The sequence below is a fragment of the Motacilla alba genome, chromosome 11 (genome assembly GCF_015832195.1).
Source record: "Motacilla alba alba isolate MOTALB_02 chromosome 11, Motacilla_alba_V1.0_pri, whole genome shotgun sequence".
In the NCBI taxonomy this organism is placed as follows: domain Eukaryota; kingdom Metazoa; phylum Chordata; class Aves; order Passeriformes; family Motacillidae; genus Motacilla; species Motacilla alba.
The window spans coordinates 11,584,664-11,600,995 of record NC_052026.1 but is presented as its reverse complement, the minus strand read 5'-3'; the positions used below and the strand labels follow the sequence as shown (position 1 = coordinate 11,600,995).

The following is a 16,332-nucleotide window of genomic DNA, read 5'->3' as shown; positions in this document are numbered from 1 at the left end:
ATGTATGTTAATTCTTAGTTTTAATATCTGTAGAATTCATGTGGTGGTAATTAACAGTGATTTTATAATGCTCTAAAAATAAAGTCATTTCAGGCAGCTGTCTTAGAAACTCATCAGTATGATACATACATATGGACTACCAATTAAATCTATTACTTACTATGATGCTTGCTCTTGCTTCTGAGCCATTTGTTTATTTTTCACTAAAATTAACTAATAATGTGATGAATGCATTTATATTAAAGCACAAATTCCCTGGTTGCTAAATCTCAATACAAAAATATTTCCAATTCTTACCTCAACTTCTAATCTTGTGAAGATCTGACACAATGTCATTATGCACAGCTCTTTACTGCAGGCAAAGAGGAAGAAAAATAAATTTAACTTATTTAAAACAGAAGAATTTGCATGTCAGTAGATTAAACACTTTAAAGCACAAAAAACCAAAGGCAGTATTAGGCAAGGTTTTATGTACCTTGCAGTGAAGTTTCCCAAAAAGTTACTTTTCACATTTTTTCTTACAGGGCTTCTGCATATGGTCGCTGCTTGCTCACAGGGCAGGCAACTTGTCTGCTCTCATGCACATTAACAATTCTGCACAGCACTTTGGCCAGTAAAATGTCTCCCTCTCTTTAAGGAGGTCCATGGATATTGGATTTTGAACTTTAAAAGCTTTGATTCTGAGAAGAAGCTTTACTTTATCTTTTATCCTCTCAGCTGCAAAATAGGACCAGTAACTTCCTTTTGCAGAACTGGATTTGTTAGTATTTGCTAGTCACTTTTCAAATTACAGTAACATTTACACAGATGTGTTAATGAAGTGCCAGTAGGGTCAGGACCATCAGTGCTTTTTAAAAAGTCACAAATTTTAGGATCAACAGATAAGCTCAGGGGAGGAAGAAACTTCTAAAGAGGATAAGCACAGTCACTTCTACTTCTGACTTGCTCTTTTCACTGTGATTTTTAAGCAGAAATGCACATTTGATCTTTACAGCAGGTATATTTTAATAGAAAACTTTCAAGCAGTCTTTCTCTGTTCTTGTTTGGAACAAAATAGAAAAGGGAAAAGGCAAGAGAACCTATGGGATCCTGTCTATCTTCTGCACAAGCCCACTCTTAATGCTTGATTTTCTAACACATAACATCAGGTTTTCCTTTCAGCAAGGCACAAGAGAGAAGTAGTAAGTGAAAGCAGGAACTATGTCAGGAGGTTTCTGAGGGGACCGGTACTGTCCCGTCCTGGCCACAATATCCAGGAAGTTTTACAAAGAGACAGTTTTGCATTTTCTGATCTACATGTTTGTGCAGGGAATATTCTTCTCCTGGATCCAGTTAGTTTTGTTAAGAATCTATGGATTTTTCTCCATCCATCCCTTCCTCTCCTCATGATTTTGCTAAGCAGTTCCTTTCACCTGCTCACAGGTTTTGATTTGAGCCTTCACCATCCAGCCACCAGCTCAGAGCATTTCTCCATTCTGACTGAATGGGCAGCCTCCTCCCTCCCATGGGAATAACTCTGATTTAATTTCTTTCTTTGTCTGCTCCTACTCCATCTATCATAACTGAAGATACAGCTCTATTTTATTCTTTCAGCATAAATCCTCCATGGAGGAAATCTGTAGTATGTACTGAATTTGCAATGTTCATTAGTCTCAGTAAGCTGATAAATGTACCAGCAATAGTAGAAACAGGAAAAAATCTAGGGAAACCAAAATGGACATTTTCATCAAGTCCATTGTCTAAGTGTGCAGGTGTTAGGATTATATATATTAAAAAGTGTATGTGTATATATATATATATATTTATAAAGATAGCTTAAAAGGTGCTTATGATCTGCTCCACCAGTTCAGATGTGTTTCAAAATTAGCTGCCTTACAGATGTTAGTTAGTTAATCAGGACTACTGTATTTAGATACACTACATATTCCACATGAAAAGGTGGTATATGGATTCTGAAAATGTCCATTTTAATGAATGTTTGTAAAAGTGAAAAGTATTTTCCAGACATATTTTCGGTGCAGTTGTGAAGGTTCTTTAATACTTTTCTTTCCTTTGATCTAATTTAATGTGTGAAACAGAAGAAAATTAAAAAAAAAAAAGAGTGGTGGAACTGGAAATACTTTCCTTTGCTAACCCTTTCTCTAGCCATTCAGATATGAAATCTACTGCATGACAGCATTATCCCCAGGTATTTCCCCCTCATAAAAACAGATCTAGAAGAACATGTGTCTTAGCTTAGTAGAATCTGTTTGGCAGACTGTTTAGCAACAGGGGAAAAATTTCTGTATGTAATTTTCAGCAGGATTAAGAAACTTACAATGAATAGCCCTGCCATGTCCAGGTCACAGTATCCTAAGGAAAAAATAAAACACAGAAATGTATGACAAAACCATATGAAAGCTAGTGAGCAGATAAATTACAATTTAAAACAGGCACAAGTTTAGTAAAAGTGGATGATGTTTTTATGGGCCTTCAGTGAAAATAAATAAAGGTGCTAAGGCAAATAGGATTCCCTGCCTTAAAAATTTGGAAATAAGAATGGCAGACTTCTATAAACAATTGGAAATAAAATTTATAGTTAGTTAGATATTGTAAATCATTCACTCTGATCTAAACAACAGAAGCAGGGAAAATAAAAATGGATAAGACATTGTCAGTGGGCCTTACCAGTCCCTTTAGAGAGGCATTCTCATAAATATGTCTCATTTAGTTGTTAAGGACATTTCTGTGTAATTTATCGCACTTTTTCTGTGATATTTTGTTTTTCTTTTTTTTTTTTTCCCTCACTCTGTGTTTATTACTTCTTATACATTATTTTTACAGTGTGTACCGGCAGATCCTTAAATCTTATCAGTGAACTGCGATACCAATCCCCTTGAGTGGTTCACTTTTGACATTCATTTGTAAAAGGATTACACAAAGGAGTTTTTGCAAGTAACAATAACAACCATATTTTTAATCCTCACAAAATATTAGGAAGTGAAAGTTTGGTCTTTTCTGGATTTGTTGGATGACCAGGTAATTTAAAAAAAAGTTGAAAATGTCCCAGCCTTACAGGCAGAGTAAAGTGGAGCTGGACGAGGAATGCTGCATGAGAAGAACATCTGCAAAGCTGCTCTCCTGAGGAGGGGTGCTGGACGTACTGCATGGCTCAGCTTTGCTTCTGTTCAGAAACTTTACAAGTCCTTTTGCAGTAAGGCTATCTTGAGGTTAACCAAAAAAAGATGACTAATAGGGAAGTTTGTCCATTTTAAACTTCAAAGTACAGGCTCTGTGGCACTACAGGAAGTTTCCAACTTCCGCCACAACACTTTCCTGTCTCCCCCTTTAGCTAAGAAGCCCAGCAGTAATTTTTCACAGTCAGAATAGCAACTACACCATGGTGACACTTGGGAAGCCTGGCTGCTTAGCTCAGCTTTAGCAATGCTAAAGCTCAGGACAATATATTCTCCAGTGACAATGCAAAGTATTTATTGTAGGTACCACTTAAGTCAGACTTTTGCCTTCTGTATTATGAGTTAGTAAGAGAAGAGTGTTCTGCTCACCAGCTTGTTGGGGTATCGGAGTAACACAGGTTGGACAGGGACTCGTGGAACAAAGGCACCTGCAGCCACAAATCAGAACTAATTGTTACAACTAAGCTCGATACAGCAATTGGGAGCTTTAAGTGATTTATTTCAGACAACAGTACCTGGAAGGAGACATTTTTAAAAACACAAGGAAAATGAGACGTGTTCTACTTCAGTTTTTTGTTGTTTGATTTGGGTTTTATGTATATTGTAGCTTGGGTTTTTGGTTTTTCATTTGTTTTTAACTCAGCAGCACACCCAGCAAGATGTCAGGACAGAAAAAGGTTTGGCTCCATCTCAAGGAGAAAGCTGCCTAAGATCCCTCGGCTGTTCAAACTCCGTTTCTGTGCATTATTTCCCCACTGATGGGCATTAATTTCAAAAGATGAGATGCTCACAAGGCTTCTGAGAATTTCCTGAATCACTCTGTGTTCTGATAATCACAAGTGATACGGATCTGGCCACGTAGTAATGTTTTTTAACACTTCTACCCAAGACACTGTAAAACAGTTAAAGTCATATTGCTCTCCTGTCTTAACTGAAGGGCAGCACAACAATCTAATGATCAGTGGTGCAATGAAGTATGTTTCTCTACTAAAAATTTGTTGTCCTTGCTTGCTAAGGGCTATGCAAAGACATTTTGTAACTTGGCTGCTAAGACTTGCATGGCAAAATTTACAGGAATCTAAGATTGTCCAACTGTTAGCTGAGATAAAAAACATCATCTAAGTTGATACATTCATTTCATAACAATCACAGTTGAGTTTCTGAGTAAATAAATTAGATGAAAACTGTACTCAGAAAAATCCCCCAACTAACTACTCATATACATCACAGATATTTTGCATCCTACACAACAGCACAAACCAGAGAAGTAAGCTGACTAGTACAAAAGAGTGGGTTTAGTGCCACTGAAACTTTAATAAAGTAAGGGATTACAATATTGCTGTTGAGGATGACGTATCTTCACAATTCAGTCCTTACTACAACTGTCAAATTAGTATCACATATCTTTCTCCAACAACAACGGGATAAAATCTCTCACCTTGTTTAAATGTGATCAGGCAGGATCGGTTTGTGCAGGTGCCTTCTGGGAAAATCAGTATCTAGGATTTAAAGAGAGAGAAAAATATATACACACGCATATATATTTCATAAAAGGATTATACCTTAGTATCTGTTAGGCACAGGCTGACCTTATGCAAGCTCTATTGTACTGTATGACAAGAATATCATTACTGTTTCCAAAGGAAACAAACATATTAATGAAGGATGCTCACAATATTATTAACCTGGTCCATCTTGACTTGGAAACCGATGCTCTCCAAGAAAGGAGTTCTGAGGAAAGGCCTTTATCAGTTCAAAAATATGGTACAAAAGGCTTTAAGCGTTTCACTTGTCATTTTAGTGCTGGTAATAATAAATTGCTCTTCTGACAGCAGTTCCTTCTTGAGTTGCTGGGTGTATAAATATAGGAGTTTGGGCTGAAAGGAAGTGCATGAGGTACTTGGGCATTTACAGGCAAAGATGCTATCAGTGAGATGCCAGCTGTGATAAAAACACAGCTTGAGCAGCAGAGCAAAAGGCAGAGAAGGCATGTGCTGTGAGGCAGAGCTCTGAAGGCACTACACACCACAGCAGCCTCTGAACCCCAGTGACTCAGACACACCAGAAGCCAGAAGGTTTCTGGATCGGTGTCTGAGATAGTACACGAAGTGCACTGTGAACTGCAGTGTGACACACTGAGTCTGGAACACAAGCTTTGTATTTCTTATAAAACTACAGGATCATACTCAGCGTTCTAAAAACAACCCAGCACAAAATGGCCTGGATCAAGGTGTGCTCCCACTTCAGTCTGAACGGACAGATCAAGGCTAGCTGTGAGAGAGGCCTCAGCAGGTCACACCCAAGGGACACACACTGTTCAAGGGTATGACAGAGGCAACTGCACACAGCAAGTTACAGCCAGTCCTCCACGACACATCCTGTAATCAGAAAGTGTGGCCAGGGCACAGGACTAGGAATCACCCAGTGACACCCTCAGTTGTACTGCTGACTCAGTCTTGGAGATTCCCAGATTACTTGACTCATAATCTATTTATGCCACAATACATATCTAGGTTTCATCCCAAGTGCAGCACTGGTGCAGGAGCCCATTTCCCTTTCCTCCCCATGCTGCTTTCAGCAGAGATCAGGTCTACCAGGGCACTCACCTAAAACAGTTTAGCAAATCATAAGCACCAGGGTAGTCTGTAAGCCCAGTATTAAAAAAATTTGGCACGTGCATGTTTAACTGACAAATTTCAAAAAATAATGGAGGCTCTAAAATTATTTAGAGCAATTGTACCCTGAATGTTAAAAAAAGCTTTTGAAAAGGTACTTAAGAAGTAAAAATGTATTAAATGTGTAAATAATGCCATTACAAAAAAAAAAGTAGGTCTTCCTACATTTTTCTACAATGTCTTCCACAAAAAAAAGGCAATAATGCCTTCCAAAAAAAAAAAAAAAGTTGGTCTTTTTACTTTTTTTTAAAAAAAAAGTTGGTCTTTAACAGCGACTTAAATGGTCGCTGTTTCTAGAGACTGTTCAGAAAGTACAGCAGTGAACAGCAGGTCAGCTGTCACAGATACCTCATACTGAAGTCTGTTATCTTCACTTGCCTCTTAATTTTCCTCAAAAGTCATTCAGTGGAACAAAAGCAAAGGAAAATTCTTCCACCTCATCTATACTCTATGTGAAAAACTGAAGTTTTGGGCTAAAGTACTGTTTGTGATGATCTTGGACAGTCTGGGTTACCCATCTCATCAACTGTGCATCCTCTACCTGGTGTGAGCACAGCTCTGTGGTCTAGCTTCAGAATACTGATCCACACATACCAATACTCACACACATACCAGGTGCAATTCACCTGCTACACTGAAGGCAGCATGTTAAGACTTGAAAAGGGAAAAGAGAAAGTCAAGAGCATCTGCATTTGCAACAGCAATTGGTACTGTTTGGATTTAAGTGATCCATTTGTCACAACAAAACTCCTCCTGGACACCAGATTTTTCCCTTCTTAATCCAGTCAAATAGCTGAGAGCTGACTCCATTTCTGTACATTTTAAGAATCCTATCCAGCTGGTCACTTGTGACATTGGGATGCACAATGAACAGGGAATAGGAATACATGATAGAAGAGAAGTTAGTGGTGTATTTATTACCTGTGGCCACTGGCCTCTCGACAATGCCCGCCTAGTTATCTCAGCAACCGTGTTCTTCCGTGAATCAGGGTCCTGACGAGAAACTGCTACAGGCTGAAGGGATCTTAAAATTGCTGTGAAACAGATTAAAAAAATAGCCTTATACTAGTGCTTAGAAAACACATGGTTTCAAGGCTTCCTTATAGCAAAAACATGTTATTCACATACTAGGAGACAGACTTCACACAAACAACTTCCAGACTAAATTGATAAGAATATCGTTATTCTCTGTCTGCAAAGTGGGAAATAAGACACAGAAGACATATCCAGCCTTCCAGCTGAGGAGCTTTACAGTAGATATAAACATGCAAAATTCACTCAAACACATTCTAGTAATATTGCTGTTATTTTTCACTAAGTATTTCCACACAATTCAAAAGAGTGACCTGACTGGGTCTGCTCACAGGCCACACTCAGTCCTAACTTAGGCAGACTGCAACCAAAATGTAGTTTTAGCCTTCCCTTTTCTGTTACAAAACATTCACAGCTTCAATGTAAATTACATAAAAAAAACCCTCATTTAATCAGAAATCTACATCAGAATGTGGGGACCTTTGTGATGAGAAACCTGGTGAAGAATTATCTTCTCTGTCTCAACCCTGTGCTTTTAAGCTAAAATCAATATATTCTCTGTCCATTTCTTTTCTACAAAAACACTTTGCTATGTTGCCTACTGTGTTTAGTTCTGGGTTACTGTATAGCCAGCAGAAAGTCTACAGCTGATTCTAGCAATAATGCAAATGGGGATTCTTTTTGTGCCAGAAGGAGGAGAAAATAATAGAAGCATGACTCATCTGATCTTTTCCATTCCCTGCATTTCCTTTTTGAGTAACTCCTCTTTTATTACTTCCTGTTTTTTTCTCCCACTAAAAAAAATCCATAACAGTGCCTACAAGTTTAATCTTATAAATATGGTATTTTCCAGACTACTGCAGGTTGGGTCTGTTTTGAAATAACCTTCACCCACATTTGTGGGCTACACTGTTAAAAGACAGCAGTGGAACAGAACTACTACTGGGAGAACAAAAGAAAAAGTTTCCAGCCTGAGCAGCTGCAAAACATGCTTTCAGTATAAAAGAAGTTCAAAATTATATTGTATTTCATACCTGAAAAGAAACAGCATAATTTCTTAGGCATTTTTACCAATTCAAAAAGATAATGTGTCATAGGAATTTCACTGGAAATAATTTGTCAGTATCCTTGGAAGATAGAGCTTAAAAGTCTGCCCTTAAATCACTTTAGGAGATAAAATTTTTGGCCCAATGTCCAGTTGTTAATTTGTAACTTTCAGGTTTTTTCATAAATACTTACTGCCAAATACTGGAGTTGACAAATTCTCTGCTCTAGACACTATTGATGGCATTCCAGTCAGGGCACAAATAATGGCATCAAAAAAGCTTGAATGAGGAGCTGCAACAAAGATTGGTGCTTCTGGCAGACTTGCTACCTTCCCTTTCACTTTAACCTGGAATCCCATCACAAAGTACGCCGTACGAGTCAGGCTGGAGAGGGTTGTCTGGATCATCCTCCTTGCAAAAAGAAACACAAAAATGTTGTCCAGCTTACAGTCAGTTTTTATTTTATACTTCAAAAGAAAAGCCCCTAACAGATTTCCTAGTTCTAACTGGCAATGGGGCCCCACACAGGGTGGCAATGCTACTCACCAGCAGAATGTAGGGCTAAAGGGAAGGAGGGAAGGGCACATCATCTTTTCCTGATGGAAGATAAGGCAGTGTACAGCCTCTTCCCAGGTACACTATTTTTCATGGCATAGCACCATAACACTATTATGAAGGGAGTAATTAGCAGATTTAGTGTCCTTTCTGTAAGAATTGATGTAACTGATACTGTTTTTTACAGTCAGTTTTAAATAAGATTAAATGACAATGTTTCCTTACTGAAACATATTCCCACAGGAGAGGACATATTCCTTTCATGGGACTTTCTCTAACCTTCTGGTCTTGCTAGAATTCACCTCCTGTGTCTCCTCCTCCTCCTGCAGCTGCACTGCATCGTGGCTGGAAGGGAACTTCAGCACTTTGAGGTCAGAAGTGAGTGACTGAAACCCAGAACCCACAGAAGCAGCTGTGAAATACCACTTCAAGGGCAATGTAGCTGAGAGGAGCTGTCAGAGCTAATTTTGTCATAGAATCATAGCATAGCAGAAATGACAAAGGCTACACAGGAGCTCAGCCTATGTCACATTACAAAATACTTGCTTAATGAATTTATTTTCTCAAATATTCCCGTAAGGATTATTACTGAAGTAAGTCCTGGCTTACATATAGTCTATAAATGTTTTTATACTTTTTTTTTAGCCTAAAGACAACTGAAAATCTACCTATTTAAAAAGGTCCACTATTCTTGTAAAATACACTTATTAAAAATTTGCTTCACATAAATAGGTAAAACTGAGGAATCCTCTTTAATCAAAAGGAGGAGTGAAAGAAAAAAAAAACTTTTGACCCTGGCTTTGTGTTATTAGGAAAAAAAAAAAGCTTAGTTTTCACAAATATTAGTCAGTTTTTCACCTTCTCCATCCTTCCAGTGGCAGAAATCCTCTTCCAGGCTGACAGAAAGTTGCAATTGCTGCAGACAGCCAAGCTAGCAGTAAAATGCATGCGATGCATATGACACGGAGGGGAAGCAAAATAATCCCCTGGAGAACAGTCTGGAAAAAAAGAGGTGAAAATCTTAAGAAAATGGTATCAACAGAAATGACTCTGCTATCTGTGCAGCTACTTTACAATGATTTTAAAGTACTACCATTATTGCTTTGTGATTTAGTAAGGAAAGCTTTATTGATTCCAGTGCTTTTATGGGAAGTAATTAACGGTATTTTCTTTGTCACTTCTGAGTTCCCATTTCAGGAAGAACTGGAGTATCTGAGTATTTATGTTTTTGGCTTGGATGTAGCTAGACACAGAGGGTAAACTAAGTTTGCTGGCTCCAGTTTATATTTGGTCCTGATCTGCAGCACACAACCAGCTCAGATGAGTTTGCCCAGCTGACACATATCTCCACTCCAGAGCTTCCTATCTCTAGCTGCCTATCTAGAAGTCAAGTGGGATCCTTAAGATGACTAATTGCAGTCTTGCCCTTTCAAATGACAAATCTTGTGTTGAGTCACAATATTGCTGCAAGTGGTCCTCACTACTGCTCCAGGGAGCTGTGCACACACAACACAACGTCATTTCCCCCAGCTGGGACTTCAACGAAACCAAGGTTTCAGATGCCCTGATTGCAAATAATCCTCAAACATCATCCCTAGCCCTCCCAAAGGAATCTTTAGCTTGCCTATTTTCATGCATAACTCCAAGAAACAGGTGTTTTGGCACCATGTTGTACCACAGGCAGCTCTGATATAGAGCAGGGCAGGAAGAAATTCTTAATTGTTTTACCCCAGCACATTAGTTAGAAACTGTATCCTGAAGGTTGGCTTTATGGTGCAACAAGCACTGTGCAGATTGAGCAAGGCTGGGGCTGGGAGGCAGGTGAGCTGTGTGAGCAGGTCAGAGACCAGCACTCCTGGGAAACAGTAAAGGATTCAACTCCCTCTGGCACTAATCCAGCTCTGCTGTCACTCACTGATGAGGATCAGTTTGTGTGCAAACCTATGCACAAAACAAAACACAACCTAAAAGAACTGTGATAGTGATTTTTAAAAATTTATTTGGGCTGTTCCTTCAAGTCCCCCAAAACTTATCTGAGAGTGTGTCACAGACTGACAGCTCCACCAGTTCAAGTGTATGGAAGAAGTTACTGAAGGAGAATTAGGAGAGTTTAACTTATTCTTGTGAGTTTGCTACATTTTATGCTTTACTGGTTTTTAAGAAAATCTACAATGGAACAACAGCGTTCCTCTCTGAAAATCAACCTTTCTAATCAGCTCTTTAACAATGGCCTCTTACTGTACAGAAAAAGCAAGGCTTTTTGTAAGTCAGCTTTACAAAATAGTTTGCAATCTCCTAGAGCTGTGATTATTAACATCACAGTGGATTTTAATTTACCTCCTTTCTTTAAAATGGAACGAGTGTAGTATATTTGAAAATAAGCACCTGTATACTTTATCCAATTTTTTGATACAGTCAGTTGCTTCTAATTTTCCTTCTACCAACACAATCCTTTCCCTCCCACCAAATCCCTTCCATCTTCATGTAATGTCCTCTTACTCTCCCCTTGTCAATATTCAGGAGAGGCTCTGCCATCTGGCTCAAAACCCTCTGACACTGATGAGGATTAAGATGAATTTGGGGCTCCGGGACTCGCTTCTGTGTTACCACAGGCACAGTGGCAACAGACCAAACATGACAGTGGATACACAGAGTAAATGAAGATGATCAGATAAGCAGGTACACTGTGTTGATGTTTATGTTCTGCAAACACTGCCATACAGTATGTATCCAGGAGAGATCTGAACATTTAGGTCTGATTATTTCTTTCTTTTATTTAATATTTCTGTGTAACTAGCTATGGAATTTTAACCATAGTTTTACGGACAACAGGACTGCTCTGGATCACAGAAATGAGCATGACAGGTTTGACCCTGGAGATCTATTCCTCCCACTCACTCTGGTGCCAGCTGTGGCAAATTTGAAATAGTCAGCTAGGAAGAGAAACCAACAAAGACTCCTTGCTTGTCTCCCAAAATTAGATTTGTGGTGTTTTTTTCTCCATATGCATCCTCTTTTACAATGATCTATAGTCCAGTTCAACATTTCAGCTGCATTCAGTTATCCAAAATGGGCAGCATAAGCATAAATCAGTGTGGTTTGACTTAAAAGAATGGTTTTTTTTAATGAAGAAGAGAATATATATGTACTGACCTAAAATGAAAGATAAAGGATGCAATAGCAAAAGCAAAACAATCACTTCTTCATAACTTTAATAAATTCATTAATCTATTTTAGGCAGATGCACAGGTGGTACTGATTTGCTGATGCAAGCTATTGGCTTTCTAGGTCACTGTGTAATGAGGCAGAGTTGGTTTCTGCTCCATCAGCTGCAGAGCAGGGTAAGAAAAGGACAGAAAAGAGGAAGGTCAAGGACTAGAAAAGGGAAAGCATAGGAGAAAAGCATACAGAGAAAAATAAAAGTGTAGTTACTACTCAGTAGGATCAGAGCCACTCCAGCTTCTGTGCGGTAATCACCAAGATAGAATTATTCTGAGTCATGCAAAGAACCTTTTCCCACATACTGAATCACCCATGTACTTTCTGTTTACTGTGTCTGCCATAACTGCACATCCTGTCACTGCAGCAGTCCTGGCAGGCCAGGTCCCGCTCCCATAGCTGACTGATCTTTGATCAATACATGGGATTATACCTCCACTGATGGTAAGACCCTTAAAAGTGGAAAAAGCAGGCCTATGAGAAAGCCACAGAATTCCATATGAAATTTTGTTCAACTGTAGCTGCTGTCAAGTTACCTCAGAAGCAGCAGCAGAGCAGGCTGGGACCAGAGTGAAGCCCAGCTCCCACTGAAATACTTTGACATCTGAAGCTGTGATCAGATGGACTGCTCCCCAGCAGTACACACAGGGCAAGACAGTGTTCCATGAGCATCCAGAGGATGTCACAGCTCTGCCAGGCAGTCCAGCTGCTTGCTTCCAAAAATACTGCTTTTAGCATGCTGGTTGTGGTAGTACATAGTTCACCACTGCAGAAGTCCACTGAGCATCTCTTCTGAATAAAGTGGAATCCAGTAATGACTTAACTAGAATCTCTGCTTTAGATTTGCAGTTCAGAAGTTAGGACAACAAGTGAGCAATCAGGAGCAAAAGAAGTAAAACCCAAGAAAAATCTCAACAATGAATTGCAGCCAACTTCAGTCAGAGGATGGAAACCATAAGTATTTGACAACTGTTTTAAAATTGTTTGGCACATGAAGATGTTTAGCACAGCCCAACTGATCCTTGCTTTGCACATTCTAAAGAATGACAAATAAAGGGTGGCTTGTAAACTAGTAACAAGGACTGGCAAGAAATTGTAAAATCTTCTCACTCACTTTTCAGGCTGGTTGTTTTTATATTTGAAGCCGAATGAAATGCAAACAGCTACCCTGTCTCATTTCAAGCTCCATTCATGAGGCACACAGTAGCCTTAACATGCAAGGTCACCAACATATGGAAATCCTGATGTGGACTCCCAAAGAGGGTTTTGAAATTGTATGTTTGTACTGGTGTATGTTAAAGGAGTAGTACAGAATGGGGAGACATAACAAGACTATCCTTAACATGCAAGAATGGAGAAACACTACACTTCATGTGAACAGGAAGGGAGACTTCCCTTTTCTGAAGTTTATAGTAACACTGTCTGGTAAGGCCTTGACTCCCAGCAGGTCTGACTGGCAGTGCTGAACAAGAGAGGAGCAGAAGTTCACAGGACAAAGCAATCAGTAGGAAGTATCCCAGTCCTTATCACCATAGGGGGCAAAGAACAGAAGGGAGCAAACCACAATACAAAAAAGGTTCTCTCTTGTGTGTTTTTCTGCTTTACAATTCTGTGACTATTGTGCTCCTCAGCTCACTAGCACCAGGTTCTAACCCAGATGCATGCTTTGCCTTCCAGGTGGTTTATGGAGTAACTTAAAAATGCAAGCTTTTGAATGTAGTCTGTGCACCCTCCAGAAAGGACAGGCAGCACAGAAAGCTGTCCATTTCTGGAATCTCATTAAGAAACTGGTTTCTTCAGGGTTCATGCCTAAAGCTACTGATCCAGATGCACTTGAAATGTGTTCCAGGATGCTAATAAAACACAGGGGATAAAAGGACTGTTTTCTCTAGGCGTGATGTGTTATCAGCAATGATTGCACAAATATTTCCGAAAGCTTGTTTTGAATCTTGTGTTTAAAGTTTTAAGTTTGAAGCCAGCAAGCCTCTGTGTATGCATTGAGCAAGCATGCAGCTTGAGGACTCTGAAAGGCTGAAGAACTTAATTCCAAAAACAGTGACTTTTTTTATGCTGATCACCCTTTGCGTCTTTGACCGTTTACATAACTTCCCCGTGTATCTGCTCTCTAGGCTAGATCAGGAAGCAAACTGTGCCGCACAGGGAAGGAAATGTTGTCACTAGCAGCCTGTTCCCGGCAAAGCCGGGAGCCGTAGATGCGAACCAGAGCCGGGGCTGCTCCGCTCCCCTGCGGGCACGGCGCTGGGCACGGGCGGTGCCGGGCAGGCTGGGCCCCGCAGCCCCGGCTGCCGGCGGCACTTTCAAACCTCGATCGCTCACACAGCGCTCTGCCCTGGCAAGGGGGCTCGAAAGCGACCGGTGCTCCCAGCCCTCCCCTCTGACAGCCCCGCGGAGGCCCGGGGCGCGGCACGGAGCGCTGGTTCAGAGCCGCGCCCGGGCTGAGCCGTGCCCGGGGGTGCCGTGCCCGCCCGCCGCCGCGCTCCCGTGCGCATCCCAGACCGGGGCAGCGCGGCCCGGCCCCGGCGGCCTCTCCCGCCCGCCCCCCAGCCTTACCCGCAGCTTGTCGCCGGCGCTGAGGCGGCCCGGGTGCACGAAGGGGTTGAGGACGGTGGGCGGGTTGAAGGAGTGCTGCCTGGGCAGCGGCAACACCCGCGGCGCCATCGCCGCCGCCATCCCCGGCGGCTGCGCATGAGCCGGCGGCGGGGCCCGGGGCCAGCGGCTCCGGCCGGCCCTGCCCACCGCGGGAGCCCCGCCTCGGGCAGGTGAGGGCGGCCGGCCCGCGTAGGCCCGCGGTTGAGGCGGGCGGTGGCAGTGCTGGGGTCCGTGTGCCCGCAGCCCCGGCTGTGCCCTGCCCCGCGCCGGGGTCCTTGTGCCCGCAGCCCTGCCCTGCCCTGCCCTGTCCTGCCCTGCCCTGCGCTGTGCGCGCTGCAGGCTCCGCAGCGGAGCCGCGTTGGCAGGGCGCGATCGCAGGGCGATGTTCGTAAGCACTGGGAGCAACGCGGGCCGTTAGCTGGGAGAGGAGAGGAGTCGGCGCGGTCGTGGCGCACGGCAGAGGTTGTTTCTGGGGCAGTGGTGCATTTTCACCGCTGCTAAGGCTGGTTCAGAGATTCTGGTTCTTGAGCACGTGAGGTCTGCAGATCCGCTGCAGCCTTTCTCTGCGTGCCGGATGCCTGTGCGATCCCCTCCCGCAGGTGTGCCCTGAGGGGTGCCCAGGAGCGGCTGTGCCGGGCCGGCGGTGCGGTACAACACCGTCCCCCGGCACCTTCTGCCGGCGTGCCTGGCTGCTGCTGCTGGTTTCACCCCAGAGGAAGTTCCACGGTGACCACATTTAGGAAGCAGGCTTTTTTGGTTCTCCCCGGAATCCGCTCCAGTGGTGGGGCTGAGCCGCCAGTCTGTGCAGTACACCCTGGGCTCAGGCCGCTGGCCTCTTGCGTGACATTGCTTCAAACACTTCGCTTTGCTATGGTGCTTTTCCAATTTCTCCTTCACATGAAAATATTGGTACTTCTGGCACAACAGTTGTCTGTATGTTGCCAGACTGTTCGTGTTACTATAATGAAGCTAATTATAAACATCTCGTGGTTCAGTTCCCACTTTGACGTCTCTGCTTCCACAAAGATACCATCAGCATTCACAAAACTTTATTATTATACAATAATTATTTGTGTTTTGCAACTGCAGGTGCTTAAGGAGTAGTCATAATGATATATTTGGGTTAACTAAAGCCTGCCTATAATGGAAGCTTGATGAGTGTAGGATTTCCCTTGGCTGGTTTCCAGGCTTTCCCTGTGGTTGCCAGTCCTTGAAACCAGCATTGTCTTCTGAAAAAGCTGAGAGCTGTGAATGAACTGGATCAGCACAATTGTCACAGAAAGTAAGGCTGGGGGGAACTCTGGAGGAGAAAGATCAATTCTCCCTCCATCACTCTTGGCAGATGATTTTATAAGATCTTTTTAAAAGCCTGTGACTTCCCTAGCGGATCCATTCCAGCACTTTTCTGGTAATGTCTTGAAATGATTTTTTTCTGTATCTGAGAAGAATCTCTCTCATTGCAGAAGATATCTACCCTCAGATGGATACAAGAACTGGTCCCTTTCCTCTCTGCAGCTAGTTTTTGTACACTTGTGTTGTGTTATGATTCTCTTATGCTTTCACCAGACTAATGTTTTCAGATTTTTCCCTCCCAGGTGATAGTTTCTACATATCTGAGCATTCTTAAAGCATTCCTCTGGCTTTTCTCCAATGAATCCACATCTTTCTTGAGGTACCCAAACAGGAAGTACTACTGCTAGGAGGCCTGACCAGTGCAACTGGGTGGGCAGGATTAATTTGTGTCTGACAAATTATATTATTGTATCACTATATAATAGTGTCTGCTTTTATTTTTTTAACTTTTTTTTTTTTTTGCCACTAGCCTGATCCTGTGACTCACACTGTGGCCTTACAGACATAATGCTTTTCGTGTCTAGATTAGTGCTTCTGGTAGCTTGTACATTTATGAAAAACAGTAATATTGATTATAAAATTTCTACTCTTCTAAGGCTGATTAGCTATAGCACCATTTGAAAGGCTTAACATCACAAGTACCAAAATACAAGCATAGTGCAAAAA

The 16,332-nt window shown here is 41.8% G+C and overlaps 1 protein-coding gene across 1 annotated transcript in view; it reads right to left on the bottom strand.

The window, feature by feature from the left end:
* Window positions 1–14,604, bottom strand: part of LPCAT2 (lysophosphatidylcholine acyltransferase 2) — a 28,733-nt gene extending 14,129 nt beyond the window's left edge. The window contains exons 1-8 of the mRNA XM_038148261.1: window positions 14,275–14,604; window positions 9,343–9,482; window positions 8,123–8,340; window positions 6,773–6,885; window positions 4,615–4,675; window positions 3,546–3,604; window positions 2,318–2,352; window positions 298–352 (exon numbers count right to left, since the gene is read on the bottom strand). Of these exons, the coding sequence (XP_038004189.1) occupies window positions 298–352; window positions 2,318–2,352; window positions 3,546–3,604; window positions 4,615–4,675; window positions 6,773–6,885; window positions 8,123–8,340; window positions 9,343–9,482; window positions 14,275–14,394 (801 nt within the window). The 5' untranslated portion in view covers window positions 14,395–14,604. The remainder of the gene's footprint in view (window positions 1–297; window positions 353–2,317; window positions 2,353–3,545; window positions 3,605–4,614; window positions 4,676–6,772; window positions 6,886–8,122; window positions 8,341–9,342; window positions 9,483–14,274) is intronic.
* Window positions 14,605–16,332: the final 1,728 nt, after the last annotated feature.